Source organism: Cydia splendana, chromosome 5, assembly GCF_910591565.1.
Source record: "Cydia splendana chromosome 5, ilCydSple1.2, whole genome shotgun sequence".
In the NCBI taxonomy this organism is placed as follows: Eukaryota; Metazoa; Arthropoda; class Insecta; order Lepidoptera; family Tortricidae; genus Cydia; species Cydia splendana.
Genome location: NC_085964.1, coordinates 6165498 through 6186585, shown reverse-complemented (window position 1 = coordinate 6186585; position 21088 = coordinate 6165498). Strand labels below are relative to the sequence as shown.

General features: G+C 40.4%; 3 protein-coding genes across 3 annotated transcripts in view; 2 read left to right on the top strand and 1 right to left on the bottom strand.

Annotated features, from left to right (window-relative positions):
- Positions 1-13520, bottom strand: part of LOC134790516 (leucine-rich repeat and fibronectin type-III domain-containing protein 3) — a 37164-nt gene extending 23644 nt beyond the window's left edge. Inside the window, exon 1 of the mRNA XM_063761338.1 lies at positions 12737-13520. Coding sequence (XP_063617408.1) covers positions 12737-12739 — 3 coding nt within the window. The 5' untranslated portion in view covers positions 12740-13520. The remainder of the gene's footprint in view (positions 1-12736) is intronic.
- The window catches only part of LOC134790517 (rab3 GTPase-activating protein catalytic subunit), a 44183-nt gene extending 26522 nt beyond the window's left edge, over positions 1-17661 (top strand). Inside the window, exons 3-4 of the mRNA XM_063761339.1 lie at positions 13619-13871; positions 14251-17661. Coding sequence (XP_063617409.1) covers positions 13619-13871; positions 14251-15012 — 1015 coding nt within the window. The 3' untranslated portion in view covers positions 15013-17661. The remainder of the gene's footprint in view (positions 1-13618; positions 13872-14250) is intronic.
- A 104-nt stretch (positions 17662-17765) lies between these two features.
- LOC134790518 (G-protein coupled receptor 179) overlaps positions 17766-21088 on the top strand; it is a 63433-nt gene continuing 60110 nt past the window's right edge. The window contains exon 1 of the mRNA XM_063761340.1: positions 17766-18810. The gene's annotated coding sequence lies outside the window, so the exon portion shown is untranslated. The remainder of the gene's footprint in view (positions 18811-21088) is intronic.

Below are 21088 nucleotides of genomic sequence, written 5' to 3'. Positions count from 1 at the left end.
CATTTTATATCGACACCATTTTGCAAATTGTATTTATACTAGGTAGTTATCTCAGTTCTGGTAAAAGTAGAACCTCAAAGGTCCGTCATTTCACATAGTTAACAAAGCAATCTCACAATTCTCTGAGGACCTCTGACCCATCTCAGCAGGTATATGGCGGCCGAGGGGTCAGGACGTACTTAGGCGATATTACGGCATGTCCGATTGACGTTCTAAATCCCATTTTGATCGTCCCGATTTCACGTTGCTGTCAAACGACGATCGACAGGGCTTTAACTCTCGATTACACCCTCATCGTGAGCCTCACTGTACCTCGGATTATAACTATTCCAAAAGGTTGTCAAATATGAACCTAAACCAAATAAAATCTTGCTCATTTAACGACGGACGGCCATGATATACCTATAAACAAATTTTAAATATCGTTATTTAATGTCAATACTACGCCTATTATAGCCCAGGACAGGACCTAACATTTATCGATGATTCAGTAACGAACCTGCACTTTTTGGTTACTTATGGACTTTCTGCTGTAATATCAAATGCTTAAGTATGTCTTTATACAGTTCTACGCATTTTAATCGATAGAGGAAAAGTATAATAGGGTTTCCGTCCGTTTAGACTAGTGTAACGGTTAACGTGAGAAGAAAGCGCGACTCGACCAGGCTCGAGTGCCTGCTCGCTACTGTTCGATACATAACAGTACTGATACTGACACACGGTACCTACTTATAGTGGTATACGAATTATGGGTGTCTACGTATTAAGTAAGGGCAGCCACGCGAAGAAGCTTTGATCGTGCAGGGAGCTGCCTACTGCGATGTTCATTAGCACCGCTGCTTACATACCGATGTAAACAGTTAACACGAATTGTGTGTCATCATCTTTACTAGGTCAATCTGGCCTACCGCTCGTTTACAAGTATTATGACTTATTTATAACAGTTGCCGTTAAACGAAGGCTGTTGGGACAACTTTCATGTTTATGAGAAATCTGATAATGAGCTAAAGATTCATATCGATGCATGAGCATGATTTGAAGATATTCAAACAAAAAAACAAGTAAGTAGACCGGTATATTGTATGGACTATAGTTTGCCCGATACGGTTATACATCTGTATCCGATTGAGAATAATTGCAACAGAGATTAATAGACGCATTCCGGATCCCTTCTGCAATGTAATTTAACTTCCCTTTGGTTATACTCGTATTTGGTAATATTGGTATAATTATGTAGCTCCGATGAAACAATCACGATTCCGTAAAAACATAATTATTCACGGGCGCGGTTTCCTGAAAACGTGTGTTGTCGGCACAAATGTTAAGTATGATATCAGCCAAAATTAAAGTTCCGAATGTAATTATTTTTGTTCGTTTATCAGAATTCTTCTTTTTTTCTCGAACGCTGTGCTATGTTGGTTGCCGAGCTAACGTAGGGTTACTGGATACAATTCTGATAATGTACCTGGTACCTGATTATTGTTAATAGATAAATCCTGTTATTTTATGAACGATAGCATTTGGTCTGCGAATTCATAAATTAATTATGTAACAGGTATTGAAAGTTACGATATGATCAATTGATCATAAGGTCCATGCTTATGAAAGTTATGAACGAAATAACATTTCATATTTACCAGCTGGTTCTTGGTTACCTGGCGAAGGGAGCTTTAAAAGACAAAGTTAGCCCAAATGATCTTGTACATGGAAAGAAATCCTGTATTCAGCAGTGGGACGTGACGTACCCAATCGAGATGGTCTTGAATAACGTTCCAAACATTTCTGTAATTCGAATGTCAAAATCCCTAATGTTTTACGAAGAATCCAGACGTCTAGTAACCCTAACCTGTGTATGAAGAGCGCGGGAGTGTGAAATGCGCGGTATGCGGGGCGTCAAGTTAATGAATCGAGGCGGACAGTCGACTCGCCGCGTAAAAACGCGCGCCGTTGGCGACCGCGATGCCGAGCGGCGCGCGACGATAGCCTGATGCTGATACTATCGCGCATACACATGGATTAACACTAGTGCATTTATATATTCAACGTATGAGGTGATGAAGCGCTAAGATATTCATGATATTAAGTAGTTTATCTCACAAGTGTCACGTCGGAATCTGTGGATCTCTATTGACCAGGTGAATTGGTTAGTTAAATTGATTCAAATTTGAAAAATAACAACATTTACCTACTTAGGCAAGTGGGAAAATGATTCGAAGATTGCTCACTTTTTTTTCTTCAGTTCGGTATTTTTTTTTGTTGAATGTCAAAATGTTTGAAAAGTATTAGGTATAGGTTGCTACATTAAATCGCATTCAATATCTTATCGGGCACAAAAATCTTTTAACATAGCTAACTGGATAAGTATATAATAAACATAAATATGAGTCTGATAGTGACTAATAGGTATTTAACCTACACTTTATCATTCAAATTATTCAAAATATAAAACCATATTACAATAACACGCAAGTAAATTAAACTTTTGCTAACACAAAACACAACTTAAAACTAAAAACTAAATATAAAAGACTTCCCCCAAATCACTCCCTTCCGGCATGGTCGCAAAAACGCTAGCGGCGTACCCCTCTGCCTGCACCGCCAGGCTTAACCTCTGGGCAAAGAAAGCGCCAGCCCTATGATCGCCTGAGATGCCTATCAGCCGAACTGACACTTCTCTGACAAAATCCTTGGTGTCAGACGACCACGGGCCCAACGTTTCCATTGCAAGCGCCGCAAACTCATACCCATTCGTCAAGAACGCGTATTTGCGGCGCTTGACAGTCTGGGCCTGGTCCGCGGCAGTCCCAGGCTTCCGAGCCGACCCTTCCACGTAGGACGGAGCCAGCGTGTCCACGCAGGTGGCGTCCCACGCCAAAGGGCGACCTAAGCTCCAGGGCACGAGAGATAGCCATCAGGTCTCTTGCTGCATGTCTGCTGCGCAAAGACCTGACGGCTCCAACGTCGCGGGAAGAGAAGCAGTGCTGAGGGCGCGGCGGATTAAATCATTACGGGTAATGATGCCTGCCATGCCTGTAAAGTCGGCCAGCGCTCATTTTGCAGTGCAGGCCATGCCGCCCCAGAGTGTCCACCGGCTGAGCGCAACGGCTACAAGTGTGGGGCTCGTAGATTCGTAGACCCAGGCGAAGGCAAACCGCAATCCTCAGAGCTGAGGGTTCCGTGGCGGAGCCCAGGTTTCGAGAAGGGAGCGCATGCAACCAATAACCCGACTCCTTTTCTGACACCGCCATGAGTCTGGTTCGTTCATGGTGGTTCGGGGAATTCAGCAAGAGAAACTGGTGATTTCTTTTCACAAAAATTACTTACTACTACAATACTTACCTACTGTTGTTATGTAAATGTTTATACCCTTTTTAATACACATTCACTGCGTATCGTAATAAGCAGATTAAATCGAGAAAGTAGTTCGTAAAATATTGAGTAACTTCTCGACAAAACTGAATCAATACATACTTCCTTATGTCTACCTGGATTTTTTTTGCAGGTGTAATGTAACATCAAATTGATTAGGCTATCCATTCTGCTTCAAACCGATTTGCTGTGTTGCATTCGCTATATTGCCATATAGGTTAAAAGCGTGCATTATAGCACAATCAGTATAAACGGCGGAGACAATAGGCAGGCGCGGCGTCCCTAATGTGCACAAAGTCTATTAGACAACGTCCGAGTGTCCATCCATCATGTCGTCCGAAGACGTGAGTAAGATGCATGTCGCCGCCGCACCTGGCCGCGCGGGTCAATAAACCACATTAGTTGCATTAGCTGCGCTTACCGGCGTTACCTTACCGCGCACTGCGTGCACTATCTAGGTACGGTCACTAGCACTACCTACATTCGCGTCCTAGACACCGCAAGGTCAAGCCGCTCGAGGAGCGTTTAGCCAAAGTGTAAGGCGGAAACCACTTGATGACCAAGCTACGATTGTTGTTTGTTGTATTATGACAGATTTCCATAATATATAAGTGGAGATAGTACTTACCTAACACTTTTTTTAACCCTTTTTTGCAGGTAAGTAGCACGTGCGGTTTTACTTAACAATAGACAATAGGATTAGCCGTTGAGCTCTATTTGAAAGCTACACACTATACCTACTTATTACCATGTGTTTTATGTGAACGTTTTGAAACGTCCCTGAAAAATACACTGATGGATCTACAAATGTATCTAATCATTTTATCTTGGAAATCATCATGTTCGGAAAGCGGAAATCGAGTAACATATATGTATATGTTTTAATTTAAATAGTTCTTATTATTTAAATTAGCTTTAGGTATATCAAAATGTAACTCGCCATTTAGCAAAACATACGCTTTGAACAATCTTCTACCCAGACCCACCGACACGTGGCTACCGGTATTCACTTGTACCTATAATATAATAATATACCTTCACCTACGTTTTATGGACTCGGTCCGGTGTCAGTCACGACGTGCCGTGTCCCCAATAAGCTCTTAAAATCCGCAAATCGCTGACGCCTTATACGGATAGTCCCGGTTCGATGTCCCCTTATTTGGCAGGTCTTGTTGCTAACCTTTTTAGTTTTTATGTGGTATTTCCTTACATTATTTCTTATTGAGTTTACGGTACTTTTGATTGAGAATTTAGTAGTTTTGGTAATAATATTTATATCTTCCGTGCGTTATAAAAAAAACGAGATTGGTAACTAGATGGTTCCAAGAATTGCTGTTTTTTACCAAACAACAGTCAGCAGACGTTTCTAATACACACATCTTGTATTTTATCCTCTAATAGCCGGACATAAACCTTTGATGTCTCTCAAACGCTCGCTTATGGATATACGAGATGATTTTATGTTTAGGTAACGGCTGTTACTTAAAGATTTTATGGAGCAATTCTTGCGCCGCGGCAGGAGCAATACGAGTAAATGACAAAAGGAACGATCAAATCTTGATAGCGTATAGTAGCTACTGTGTTCTCACAACGCTACATTTCGTAAATGAGGGGCCGTGGTAAAATTAAAACTTTGAAATGGGCATTTACGTTGAAGAGAGTTGTTAGTGACCCATATTTGCGGCTATTAACCTAGCTGCATGGTTGGCGCGTCTGCACGCTTGCCGCGGAGTTTGTTGACGATTCGCGCATTAATCTCGACGCCCGGCGGCGGAGACAATACGCGCGTTGTACAATAGTTATTGCTTTCCGTACTTGCCTTGCTATAGTCTCTGGCGCTTTAGAGCTTTGATTACATATACTTAAACCGGATGTTAAGTACACACTTATATTGGTTCGCTTGAGCTAAACGCCGGTAAAAGATTGGAATGCTAAGTCTAGTGTCCCACGGCGCATGCTCCGCCGAGCTCGCTAATAGCGACACAGTTACTCTGCCCATTGTCTTACGTGCGTCGTCTTAGGTTTTTGTCCACTTGAGACGTCGATAAAAATTTGAGGGAGAATATGCTAGACGGCGAATTTTTAAGTAGTTAACAACAATTTTATTCGGGATTAATTGACATGTGTGTATGTTAAACTACGTCCAAGACCACCGGTGGACGGGCAGCAGCGTCCCTCAAATTCGGTGTACTCGACTGCGATCGCCAACCCGCCTGCCAAGCGTGGCGATTATGGCATACACCCCCCAAAGGGGGAGGCCTATGTTCAGCAGTGGACGTCTTATGGCTGAGATGATGATGATGATGATGAATTGACATGTGACGGAGCAAGTTAAAATGAAATCATTTTGGAATAACAAAAAATATAATTTCTGTTTGAATTTTTTTTTTACATCCTCGTTGGTATGTTTCTATGTGTGAAAATTCAATACCTACATGGCAACAGTCCTATGAATTGTTGCTGCCGATAAGTCGATAACGTGGACGGTTGAAGCGTGATAACGCGAATTTCCCGCCCGCCCAAACACTCACTCGCGATAATGAATGCATGACATTAGCTTACATAATTGCGCTACTGGAAACTAGTGTACAATAACATACACAATAACATCGCTTTTTCACCTCAGTAGTTAGGACTAACTTTTAGGTGTTTTGATGCTAGGGTACAAGGTACAAGTAAATGACAGAATAAGAGGTCAATAGGTACGATGTTCAATTTCTAATTTCAGACTAACCCTGCAATATATTAAAATTGCATTGTATTCAAAATCAGCTAGTAATAAACAAACTTACGTCGTATAATCTGCATTTGGTGTTTTTATTATGAAAAGAAGTCTAAATAAATAAAATAATAAATTTAAATGTAAGTACTTATAAATATTATTTATTTAGGTACGTGAAAACCACTTATTATGGCGGTTATCACACCGTCGCCGTATCCGGATGCGGCGCCAATGTGATTTCCGCCTAATAGCTACCTCCATTTAAGAAATTATACAATTATTATAATATAAGTATACACATAGATAATAAACATAAATATAACATGTTTTATAACAGTTTATTAACCATTGTCTTTTTTATTTTAGTCGATAAATTGATATTATATGATTATTTACGATAGATGGTGCTTTTTATGAAACTCGACAAGTGCTTACGGACGATTTTCTCATCGTAACGACATAAGCGGCCGCGGCGTCGCTTCACGTTTCAGGCGTCGTGGTGGGTGGAGGCTCCCCGCGACCCTGGCTGTCATTCGACTCGCAAACCGGACATGGGCGAAACCAAAGGTCAACAAACCAGTATACTTGCGCTCTCCGACTTCACATAGTTCTTACTCATCACGAAGTCACATGACTCTGGCTCGCCCAAGAACCCACCCCCGCCCACGCTCTCGCGGCATTTGGAATATACTCCTCTCCTGGGGGTACCAAATATTCCTATAAATAGAAGCTTTTATCCCGAAAGTTACTATAAATTTACAACCACATATAAGTGACGAAGTGCTGCGAAAGCAATCACGAAACCAATTATTAATGCTTATTACATTACACGTCTATCTAATAAGGCATATTAGCAGTTCCATTATTTCATTTCGTAAACATTGTTAGTGTGAGTACGACCGCGTAGAATTCGGAAAATTGAATGCGCGCACGCGTTAAATACAATGTAAAATGTTAGTATTCAAACAAATAAAGTGAAAAATAAATTTGAATAGGGTAGGTAGGAAAACTTCAAAGTTGGCTTATTCTTGACGGGCCACTTGCCAAATGCATGTTATCTTAGCCGGAAGTTCTTCAGTTAAATGTAGTGTCGGTTTATTTGAAGAGCTATATCAGGGGCTACCGTGAAAAATTAAAATCGTACTTCGTGGCAGGGCCCCTGCTGCTACCATTAAAACGACTTGAATTTGCGTCCAGATATTACTGCTTTAAAGTAAGTAGTTTTTTTAAAGAAGGACGGAAGCGGGTTACGTGTAAAAAATTGCGTCTAAAAGTCATTGACATAGATATCTAGGGACTGGCTTTACGGACAATAATAATGAGGCATGATAGGGGCCAGTGCAACAGCGGTGTGACGACGGTACAACGCGATTGGTTGATGAGTTCGCATCACGAGCGCTATTGGTCGCAACTAATTGCGTAACACTGCACGATTGGCTGGAATTCGTGAGTCATACCGCTAAACTAGTACCATTTTTAGTGCCCGTAAGGCCAGTCCATAGATATATATATATATCTAAATATATATATATATATATATATATATATATATATATATATATATATATATATATATATATATATATATATACATATATACGTTAATGCTAAAAGTGCACACAGCGGTTTTGTTTTGTTGTAAAACATTAATTGACAAGGAAACCATCCTTTAATAGGTATTATAAATACTATAATGTTAATTGCTCGATAAGTATATTATTACATGATACATGCACACCGTATTTTCGAGTCCATATTTTGATATACCGCTTCGGTTAGACGGTTCCCGGGAAAAGCAATTTCGTAGTTAGCGACTACCCCAATTACCGTCACTCGCTAGTCCGAAGCACCTAGCTGCTTGTTAAACACTGCAAATGCCAGATATCATTGACACACGGGCTTCCAGTCACAAACAAAGCACTCCGAACTTCGAACTTGCAGTTTAAATTACACTTCTCCCTCGTGTTTCGGCTGGTTTGACTTCAGTTAATATTACTTATTATGCACAATGTCGAATTGTTTATTTGATGCCTCGCTTTTTCCGGTAACGCTTGTACTACTTGCCAGTAGTAGGTATACAATAAAAAAAAAACTTTTATTTCAGACAACATAAGAAGTCCATATCAACATAACTACATTAAAATTACAATATAATAGCAGTTTATTTATAGACTAAATTGAGTTAAAATTTTCCAAAAGTAGGTTATAGACGGTCATGTTTGACGTGGGCGGCACTATTACCAGAACCGCAAGCAAGCAAACAAACCAAGTACATATTTAGTTAGTTCAAAGATCAACAAAAAGGTCCGAATGATGAACCATTAGTATACATGCACTCTCCGAGGAAGATCGATCGTTTTATATTAGAAAAGTTTCATATTTTCGATGAGATGGGTGTAGATTGAAACAATTGTACACAATTGGGTTTTCCTTAACTTTCATTTCCTCGTTGACTGCTATTAGGTAGGTGCCTATATTGCACACAGCGCTGTAGTTACGTTGACCCTGATCAGTTTTACTTTTACGTGTGAATTTGATTAACACATAATAAAAACACGTTTTCTTATAAAATTGCTTTACCTAGTACCATCAGTTATCCAATTATCATTGTTTAATCCAAAACTCCGTACCTAGTAAACGAAGAAACCTGTAGTGGAAATCTTTAGAAAAAATTGCTGAAATCTGTTCTACGAGTAGGGACAGTATTTTTCATGTGAAGAAAATCATATAAGACTCATTATTTTTTCATAATAATCTTAAATTACCGGGCTTATCTTTGTTCATGTTTTTCTACAATCTTATTTACTGGTGCTATTATGGAGACAGTCGCCTGGGTTTTTAATTTTTATGTAAACAGTAACTCTATCAAAGTTCAAAGTTTTTATTGTATATAAGAATCAGGTTACATTGCAGGTCGAAAATACAATTAAACATTCGTTACACTGAGACTTTACCTTTTCAGGTGTACATACATTTGCAACATATATATTTATCATTTATCAACAGCGGGGAAAACTATGTAGCGATTCGCAATTTAACACGTGCTCAATTACGATGCGTACATATTCTTACGTAAAATGAAACGGTAACTGTAACAGCACATCGTAATGCGTTTTTAATATGTTTTAAAGCACTGTTGTGCGGCGGGAGCGCCCGGGCTCGGGCACATGTCAGGTGCCTCGCGAGGTTCCCACTGCACCGCTATCGACTGACTCTATCTCGCTTATCGCGGCCTGTCGACGATGTGCTGTTAATGTAGCCTTTATCCGTTGTATTTTGTGCAGACATTTGTTTTATAACCGGTATGATATCATTTGATATTTACCACTAGCTTTTCGGTGAAGGAAAACATCGTGAGGAAACCTGCATACATCTGCGAAGAAATTCAAAGAGGTGTATGTGAAGTCCCCGATCCGCATTGGGCTAGCGTGGGGACTATAATAGCCCAAGCCCTCTCGCGCATGAGAGGAGGCCTGTGCCCAGCAGTGGGACATATAGGCTGAAAAAAAAAGATATATATATATATATATATTGTTATGTTTTTCGTCTTCGATTGGTGTGGATTTATCCCGTCTATCTTAGCATGAGTAAACAGAAATTATCGATGTAGGTATGTACCGGTTTAGTTTACCTATTTGCTGCATTTCATTAGCAGCAAGTTAGGGTGCCGATGCAAATGTACTAGAACAAAGCGAACAGCCGCCCGCCTAATATCCGGCGCCGCCATTTCTCGAAGCGACTCGATTCGGTGCCGTGCCGCATTTTCGAACTTGTATTTGGCGTAATACCTAAATTATATTGAAAACATGTTCTTTATGTTTTCCTGCTGGCATTACCTAAAAGCCCAGCCACATATAATCGATCCCTATTTTTTATGGAGGCAATTGCCATTAGACCAACTGACACAAAGTGGAAGCTAGTGCCCTTATTGGAATTTCGAGGTACTTTTTTTTTTTTTTTTTTTTAGCCTGGTTAAGTGTCCCACTGCTGGGCAAAGGCCTCCCCTCGCTCCCTCCACTCAACCCTGTCTTTTGTAGTTTCCCGCCAATCCAGACAAAATACGTCCAAGTCGTCCCGCCATCTCCTTTTCGGTCTGCCTGCACTCCGGCTAGGTACTTATATCATTTTAATCTCGATGTATTGAGAATGTATTTTATAAATCCGGGATAACCCTCGGCTTTCGGTTTGATAGAACAGCACACTACCTCTTCTCGTGAAGTCAACGTGACGTATTGGTGGCAATATTGGATTGGTGTTGACACCTGCATCTGTATTGAATTTTGATTTCTGAATGTGTTCCCCCGTTTCGGAACGCGCAACAATAATGCACTGTCGAGTCGCGGAAATGCAACGTGCCGTCGAAACTGCCAATATTTCACGGGGAAGATTACGAAGGCTCCCGCTTGTGTACAAAATATTGTTGAGGGTGATGTAATGGAGCAAGGGCTTACTCATATCGATAATTACGACTGTAAATCAATTGATTTATTGATACGTACAATGTAATACATGCCGGCAGTTTAAGCGTCATAAAAAATAATTGAGCATAGGCGTATTTTTTTTCAAGAATTTCATTATATTCATAAGCAGTGATAGTTAATTTTCCAGCAATTTTGGTGCAGCATAGTAAAAATAAAGGATTTTCTTCATTTTTTTTCTAGGGAGAGTATTGGCTAAGGTTAATATTACTGTTATTACCTAACCCTAATTATCTATTCCACCTAGAGTAGGGCATACAGATGCTTTTAACCAATAATGCTGCACCAAAATTGCTGGAAAATTTACGATCACTGTTCATAAGAGACCTTTATAATATTATCGAAACGATTCTGCACTGATTTTAAATCAAATTCAGCCATAAAACGAATGATGAAACGGAGGGTTAAATCGGTACAGCTGGCGTGAATAAGATGCAACCCCAGCGTCCACTTGTCATTTTATACTGCACTCGCTTCTGAGAACTTTGCCTTGCTTTATTTTACGACAGGGCATTTATTTAACGTTCTCATATCTTGATATTTTATCATCTCTAGCTGACGCGAGCTGCTCCGGCAGTATAAGCCTGGTGTTAAACTTAATAACGCGGTTTAAAATGCAGATGTGACTATAAAGAGCGCATGAAGCAATCGAGACTGTCTAGAGTCAATATAGCGTTTCTAACATATTTCCGATATCGCAAATACATTTTTTTCGAGAAACTACGAATCTGAATAATCTGGAGAAAGTTCGCGGTTGACGGAACTACGCGTGCGGCAAACAGCATCGCATCGCTGCGTAAAACTCCCACTGTAGGGTTAACATATTAATTCAAATTCATATTAATTCAACGCAGAAGAATATCAAACGGAAAATAGATGATAAGTTGATCATCATAAATATGGAAATGAAAAACGACTTTACGCTCTTAATTTTATTATACCAAAAACCATATCCATCCACAGGTTCTGATCAATTGATATATGTATAATATACCTCAATAATCATTAAAGCTCCAGTACCAAGTGTCGCAAATGCGCATTCTTGAAACCGAATTATGTATTTGCGGCACTTGCAATTGAAACTCTCGATCCCTGGTCGTCAAACACCAAAAAACTAGTAAAAGAAATTTCTACCAAACTAGTCTGGGTGTCTGGCGACCTACGAGCTGCCCCTTTTTTGCACAACTCAGCCTCACTGTGCAGAGGGGGAACGCGGCCAGCGTCCTGGGAACAATGCCACAGGCTAATTTAGGGCTAGATTTATGATTTATTTAGTTTGTTATTTAATCTCTGTTTTATTAATAGGTAAAACTTATTAAAGTTCCAGTTCTTTAAAATATACAAAAATAATAAAAATAAAAACGCTTGATTAATATAACCCGGTGTACGCTGCGTGCACGAACGGAAAGCTAGCACATCCAGGAAAATAATATACCTACTTAAATCGAGCCTTGCGTGTGCCTACCGCATATGGTTTACGTATGTGTGAAATAAATAAAGATTTAGGTTGTCAATTGTCGATTTTCGGCCAAATGTCTGTTCCCATGATTTTAGTATCGATGTAGTTGTACTCTTTTAAATAAATAATGTATAAAAAACTGTTGTGCCTATAATATTATGTTCTTCTTACAGTAGATTTACCGTAAAGATATCTACTCAGTTGAATTGCGTTAGTTTTTCATACTACTCCAGATAAACAAGATGTTTTTGATTTGAATGCAGCTTCCGTTTGATCCAACGTACGTAATTGCAGAAATGCGACCTCTCTTGGTCGCCGTATTTGCCAGCCAAACAGTGAAGCAGAACGTAAACACAGCCAATGTAAACGAATTCAGTGCACTCTTGTAAATTCGGGTTGCCGCTGCAGCTTGCTGCTGGTTATGCGAATTTTAAATTAGGTGACTCCAGGAAAATGTCTATGCATAGGTACGTAAATTAAATTTTTATAGACCTGGATGTGAAATTATGCCCTTGCAGCGGAGTACTCCCACTTCCGTGTGCATATTTGATAATAACACAACTTTGAAGTGCTCTTCGCGCGAACAAACCGTGTCGGATGCTTATGTTCAGAAAGTGGGTCAATGTACGGAAAGAGATTTTCTCTAGTGTACCCCAGGCTTGAAATTTTACCTGCAAATCGTCCTTTAAACTAGTATGCCCAACTTACCATGTCGCGTATAATCCTGACGGGGTAAGCAGATAATCCTTTGAAAATGGCCACTTTCGACGAACACTGTCACGTAAGAAAATTTTATAATTATTAATTGAATAATATCACCGATAATTTGTCATCGTTGGGGCACAACAGTGGTAAAGAGGTCACTTTCGATTAGCGATCAGGAACCGGTGCGGTGGCTAGGCCGGCGGTAGCAGAGCCATGTCTGCAAGATGCACTCTCGGCAGTCGGCGGCGGACTGTGCGCCGGCGACGGCCCCCACCAGCTCCTGACCTACACCGCTGCGGCAGCGCCGGGTCCGTCCGGTAAACAAACGGTTCACCGACCGATTGCGCGCGATGCGACCATTAGCCGAGCAGCCTCCTCACCACTCCCAGTCAACATTTGTAATTCAATAAGCTAACGGTCCCGAGCGCGTTCGCGCGCTTAGCTCCCGACCAATCTGGGTCGTGGCACACAAAAGACGACCATAATTTCGGCTGGCTTAATCGGCGTCAGGTGTACATTATGGCAGCGGCGATCACGATACGATACGTTTGCAAAGTATTACAATCAATCTGCCGCGGTCTCTCGAGGCGGCGCTCGATGTGCGAAATTTGCATAGGTAAACGAAAGAGAAAATGTTTCGCAGCTCGCGTTAGTCGCCGAGTGTTCTTTTGATTTATTTAGGTGCTTTCTTTTCGAGGTCGTGCATTTGTCTACTCAAATTGCTTACAAAGTGAAAGTTATGACGACGTTGGTGGAACGTGACAGTTGTTATTTAATGATCACATGTAAAAAATCTTACTAACTAGCAATTTTATTTTTTGTGTAGGTAATAGGTAGGTAGGTTACACACATTTGGTTTAAATTTATTATTTTTGTTGTTAACAGAATTGCCGAGGGGAGTCCAAACGCGAGAACATGTTTGCTTCATCAAAAGCTGCAGTTGTTGAACTGCTGCATCCAGCGCTCGCAAGAGTCAGGCGGGGCACCCGGCAACTCCTCCGAGGACGAGTTCTACGACTGTTCGGAGGGCGAGGGTGCCGACTCCCAGTTACCTTGGGACCGTCCAGTCGGCAGGCTAAAGCGCCTTGAGGACGCTACTCTCAAGAATGGAGCGCCCCTCTATATTCCTCGCACTCAGGTAGGTAATAACAAACAAAAAATATCGGGGGATATAGTGGCAGTACTGCTAAATAAATTGCACTCTTCTGTCTCGGACGTCGCCGCTAAGCACGATTTTTACTTAAGTAAAACTAGCAATTCTGTCAAAATAATTATGGGAACGAAGTTCCTTATAGGACGGTTTGCGGATGGGGGCTAGGCGCAAAAAATGTAAGATTTTGCCGTCACAGGCCATACTAGTGCGATAGACGCAAATGTCAAATATTGGCGTCGCCAAACCTAAGACAATATTATGCAAATTATATTAAAATTTTGCATTACTTTTTAAAATAATGAAATGGCTTTACTATACGTGTCTAGTATCAAAACGGATGTGATAAAAAGGCGTTTCAATGTAGGACCCGGCTCCGAAGACAGAAGACCAGCTGGAGGAAGACGCTGAGCTGATGGTGCGGCTCGGCGACGACGCGCGCGCCTCCGAGCTGCGGGCGCGCATGATGAGCGCCTCGCTGCTCTCCGACATGGAGGCCTTCAAGGCGGCCAACCCCGGCGCCGAACTCTGCGACTTCGTACACTGGTACTCGCCGCGCGACTGGCGGCCCGACGGCGGCGGCGCGCTCGGCGACCGCATGCTGCTGCCCGGCAACCCCTGGGTGGAAGCCTGGGACGTCGCGCGACCGGTCCCCGCCGCGCGCCAGCGTCGCCTCTTCGACGAGACTCGCGAGGCGGAGCAGGTTCTTCACTTCCTGCGCTCCCGAACCGTCAGCGGCGCCGCGGAACTTCTTTTACCGGCAATTTTGCGAGCGGGTGCCGTCAAAGCCCAGGCGGAGGGGGTCACCGCGGTCAGCGCGGCGGTGGGCGGGGTCGATCAGAGGCGGTCCTTCGAGATAGCCGCGCGGGAACTTTACGATGCGGAAAGGGAAGCGTGTCGGTCTGTCTGTGTCCGCACCGTGCTCGGCGATAGCGAGGAAGACCGGCCGCTCGACTCCGCGGGCAGGAGTCGGATCCTCAACGCCGTGGGCGGCAGCCTGCCGGCGCCCGCGCGGCGCGAGTTTACGCTGCGCGTGCGGGACGACGTGGCGCCGCAGGTCATGCGCGCCGCCCTCTCCACCGACATGTTCATCATCGGCGCCTTCACAGAACGCATAGTGTGCTTGTAGCGATACAAATATTTAACCCCTTTATGCCATTATGCCACTGTGCCAGCGATCACGTTCATTTTTGTATTAAGATTATTAACCGTATACTAAATGTTCAAATTAACGAAGCATTTGTCAATATACAGTGAAACCTGGTTAAGTGCGACCTGGATAAGTGAGAAACCTCTATAGCTGGGACTCATGGTGCGGTCCCGACACTTTAGCATTGAATTATCTATGTAAGTGAGATAAAACGAACCTCTGTAACTGGGATTAGTTGTTGTGATTTTATTGTCACATTTACCTCTATAATTGAGACAGAGGGTGTATTTTACCTCTTTTACTGAGACTATTTTTATAAGATTACATTTTCCTAATTGTTTTATAGAATTTTATAGGAATTGATCTCTGTATCTGAGACTCTCTAACTTGGACTTTATTGATCAATTTCCGTATTCTTACTAGAGTCGGACCAAAAAAAGCCTGCATCGGATTTGATAGCCCACGCAGTGCAAGTGTCATAATTTCATAGAAGTTTGACGTTTAAAATAACACGTGCACTGCGTGGACTATCAAATCCGCTGCAGACTTTTCATGGACTGACTCTAACTCTTAGTCTATCCACAAATGCCGCATTTGCTTAATTGCGTCTTAAAGGATTTTAAGTTTGATTTAGTTACTTTATGTAGTTAAGACTATCGAAACGAAAGCTGAAATCTTGATAAGATTTTCATTTAATAAATTTCTAAGACGCAATGAAGTCCATATCAAATTTAATTTTATTTTAAAATATCTATCCTTTGGAGAATCATTCTAAATAAATTCAAAGCAACATTTAAACAGACTTTAACAATATTTAGGGACAAGGATTATTTTACCTTATTTATTTTTAAAGATACAGTGAAACCTTGATAAGTGAGACTACAAGGGACGAGCAGATTTGTCTCACTTAAAGAGGTATTCCACTTACCCAGGCTCTCAGTTAGCCAGGTACAAATAAATTTCTGTCTCATTTACAGAGGGTCCCATTAATAGAGGTGAGAATAGAGGATATATCTCAGTTATAGAGGTGGTTAATAAGGTATTTTGTAATTATCTTTAAATGTTTAGGTAAAATAATCTTTGTCCCTAAATATTTTTTAAGTCTGTTTAAATATTTCTTTGAAAATATTTTGAATGATTTTCCAAAGGATAGATTTTTTCAATTAAATTTGATACGGACTTCATTGCGTCTCAGAAATTAATTAAATGATTGAAATTTGTTTATTCTTGTTACTTATCAAGATTTCGGATTTAGTTTCGATAGTTTTAACTATATAAAGTAACTAAATGAAACTTGAAGTCGTTTAGACACAATTGCAAATGCGGAATTTGTGGATAAACTAAGAGTTAGTAAGAATACGGAAATAGATCAATAAAGTCCAAGTTAGAGAGGTCATAGATTGAGGTTATCTCAGATACAGAGGTAATTCGTATAAAATTCTAAAAAAATAATTAGGGAAATGTAATCTTATAAATATAGTCTCAGTAAAAGAGGTAAAATACACTCTCTGTCTCAATTATAGAGGTAAATGTGACTATAAAATCACAACAACTAATCCCAGTTATAGAGGTTCGTTTTATCTCACTAACAGAGGTAATTCAGTGCTAAAGTGTCGGGACCGCACCATGAGTCCCAGCTATAGAGGTTTCTCACTTATCCAGGTCCCACTTAACCAGGTTTCACTGTAATTACAAAATACCTACCTTATTAACCACCTCTATAACTGAAATATACTATATTCTCACCTCTATTAATGGAACCCTCTGTAAATGAGACAGAAATTTATTTGTACCTGGCTAACTGAGAGCCTGGGTAAGTGGAATACCTCTTTATGTGAGATAAATCTGCTCGTCCCTTGAAGTCTCACTTATCCAGGTTTCACTGTATATCAATCCAATCATGCAGCATTATCAAAAACGCTAGCGCAACACTTGCAAGAAAGAAAAAACTAAATGCCCTCTTAGTTCAGTCTTCCTTGAGATAAAGTGATAGATTTCGTTAGTAAGTAGATAATATAATATAATAGATAGCTAATAGTACCTACAATGTAAGATAAATTAGAAGACAGATCGCCTTACCGCCTGCTCAGTTTTGTTAACTGGTTAAACAATACTGAATGTGTAATCATGCGCAAGCAGGAGTTACGTCGATCTGTCTCGTAACAGGTAAATAATGTTAAGCGTATTGGTGCAATTGTAGTTGAATAAATAATGTTGAATTGTTCATAGAATTTATTAATATATTTATAAGAACTTGTTTGTGATGTTCTAAATGTTTGTTTAAATTTTACGGTAATTCAATTAATGCATATTACACTTTTGCTAGTGTGCCTATGTGATATGTTCCGGGGACTAGGGAATGTAAACCGGTTTTTATTTGTATGTAATTTCGGTTAATAACTGGTTACCAGCCGGTTTTTTCATACAATTAAAAACTGGTAGTTTACATTCCCTATTACGGACCCGGACGCTAAGCTGGCTTATCAAACTCTACGCCAGCAGTTTTTACGCTGGCGGTCTATCTTGTAACACCGAATTTGTCTCATAATAATCTCGTGAATATTTATTGTGTTTCGAACATATGTTTATTCCATAAAACGTGACTATGTAAATTTATATGGACAACAAGACCGTGTTTTATTTATAGCGCGAGTAATAGGGTCCAGAAATTCCCGCATCCCGCAAGTAACGTAAAATATTCAGCGCCGAAACAAATTCAAAGCCGAACCTTTCGACTCGCACTCGCATGAGTGTAAGCACCAATTTACTCGTGTTATGTTCAAGATGATTTAATAAATTGCGACTTGTTGTAGGGATCTACTTGTTAATTCAGAAGGAAAGTAGTAGGGGAAAACGGGAACCGAGATAACTCTCGCTGTCGACTTCTGAGATCTGAGATCAGTTTTATTTGCCGGTTTATGGCTGTCTCATTGCCGTTAATGAAATAAGACGGAGTATACGAGCAGTCGTCCCGGCGTCGCAGAACTTGTGAGCGGACTTGTGACGTCATTTTTTGATCCTTGTGCTGTCACTGACTCGGTACTGTGATCGTTATAATACAGCGAGAGACGAACGAGAAATAAATCTGAAGTGTGTACATTACTGGGTGCGGTAGGTTAGGAACGGCCAGAGTGTTTGGCTGGGCGGAGATGGAGGGGCTGTGGCACGGGCGGCGGAGCGCGGGCCGGGCGGCGCATGCGCGCGCCGCGCCGGGCCGGGAGCCTCGCGAGTCCGCTCAGTGGTGCGTCGGGACGCCCGGTCGATTCCAGGGGCGCGCGCAAACACTCCACTTTCCAAAAACCGAATGAACCGTAAATTTTGTGTAAGAAAAATCATCAAACCGCAGCTGTGCTAAATGAATTTTAAAACAATTCCTTGCCTCCTTGCACGGCTACCTGTTACTGTTTAAAATTTTACCAATATTGCGGTCCAAATTTGTCGCGAAATCGGTAGGTATTTGGGCAAATATTTACTATCAATTAATTAGAAAACGAAGGTGCGTAATCACACATGGATTGTTTCCACTTGTCATGTCAATATCGGAAGTAAATTAATAACAAGTTTGCGTGAGAATAATATACGTTATTTTTAAAATTGAAATGTCGCATTCTTGATAATAAATGAAACGATAAAGTGTCACAGTAGAAAGGTTATGCAAAATTAACGAGTTTTAATAGGCAGTTTTTTTTAACTCGTTGGTCGTTAAGTTTTAATATGTGCTAACCTGGAGCCGGTCCGCAGCAGAGCTGAATGACAGAGAAACTTGTTGTACCCGAGGTAAGTGCCTGTTATATTAACTTATTGGGGAGGAAAATATACGAGGAATACGGAATTGGTTATAGCAGTTGCTAAATCGAGACTAATCTAAAATGAACTGATATCAACAGTTGACAGACCAATATTTATCCATAGTCGTAGCCTTGCTTACTTACCTATTCCTTGAAAATTCGACATAGGTTAGTATAAATTTAAACACCATGCTTACGATAGTGCCACTGACCGAGAACTTGTAATAGAATATTAGTTTCCCTGTATCGCACAGCTATAACGTGTATTTCTGGTTACGCGAGTGAAAGTCCGGACCTCATCAGTGCCATCGTTGGTACCTATCGAAAATTGGAAATACCTTAGATGATGGACGAATAGTAAAAAATGGTGTTAATGAATTTCATAGAATTTCGAGCACTCGTAGGTATTTTATTTTATCGTAAAACTAAAAATAGTAAGATTACTACGGAGCACTTATGGAATCACTTTGGTCTTGAAAATCGATTGTTATTTTATTTTTATTTTGCTTATCTGCAATGCAAGTAAGTGTGCATAGGTACGTCGGCATGCCTGCAAGAATGAAACTTCGTAGCTCCATTACAAGATTGATTAAACGAAACCCTTATCCAGCGTCCCACGTCTGTCTGTACGTCGAAACCTCGCACGGACGGAGATTTCTTAAGTTGAAATTTACCACAAAAAATACGACTAAGTTGTGCCTGGTCTTAGTAAGAAGATAGGGAGTATAAATTTACTCGAACTTTAATGGCACGTGAATCCCAAATACGTCATCGTCAGTTGTTTTCTTTTTACTGGATAGGTTACGGTATTAGGTTATAGTACATTACGATACAACCTTTTCGCACGTGTATTGTACAACGTTTTACGTAGGTACCTACATATGACCCTTTAAATTTTTGACATAGGTACGTATTGTATTGTTTACCTTAATCCGGCCCTAGAGCGGTAAAGTAGCACCATATTGTACTGTATCATCATCAAGGCCTGTTCACTTCCTAAGAAAGTTATGTCCCCAAATAATTGCGCATGTATGCGCCTGAAGCTTCTATGTGTGCTTTGGCCTCCTAGAAAAAGTTGCCAGTAATCAAAATAAAAACATTTTTCTACAGCAACATTGAGCAATGTTGCTGCCAACTGAGATTTAAATTTTCACGAATTTTTTACATTATTAATCATAAAACGGGACTTCAAACACTTAAAGCTGAACTACACGCGATTAAGTTTTATAATGAATATTTGCTTCCAACTGTCTTTATCAATGTTCATAAAATATATGGAGGGTAGGTACGTCTACCCACCATAATAATAAAATATATTTGTCAATGACTCTGTCCAACTGCTGTGGTTAAAGTTCATAACGAAAATTGTATTTATTAAATCTTTAAATAATAAGTACAACGTACTACCACTTAAGACTCTGTAAGTCTGTACCTACATGGATTACAGCAATGCACGTAGAAAATGTGCTAAATGCGGAGCAACGGCTGTTGAAGATACATATTTGAGTGAAATTCATAGCTTTAGTGGGTTCAGAAGGAACCGCGTCATAACGCATATGGAAAGCGTATTAATTAACCGTGAAGAAATGTATGAATACAAGTTGGAAATCTGTGTAAAATCCCGTGTGTAAAGTGTAGTGTATCTGTGTGTGTAAAGTGTAAGTAATAGGTAGGCACGCCTATAAAGTTTTCAGTATATTATACTGAAAACTTTGTGAATGCGCTTTATTAACGTCTATTTTTTTAGTAAGTTGTCAGGGTTTAATTTTCAGTGTATATTTCTATATGTAAAACATTTTTTTAATAAATAAAATAATACAATGTTATAAACATAAATATGCCTTTTATTTAAATCAATTGATAATACCACAAACAAGGGGTAATATTTGCATCTTTTATATATTTCGTGATATGAAGATAACAAATATGTTTATCAACAGAATTACTACCTATACCTACCAATACCCGCCAGGCTAAACCGGTTGTCAACTTTAGTTCCATTGGTACACAACGACGGCGCCACTAGTATAAACGTATAAACGGTTGGGGACATTTTTTTGTATGGAGTTACCGTTCTTCTCCTAGTGAGTATTATATTCTTTGATCATCATCATCAAAATTTAAGAGCATGGCTCTTGTCGGTGGAGTATGCGCCAGTTTTCGCGGTCCTCGGCCAGGTTTTTTAGGTCCCTGTAAGACACGACATTTGCTTTTGCTTTTAGTTGTACTGTAAATAAATATAAAACAAATCTATCCATTTACAGATT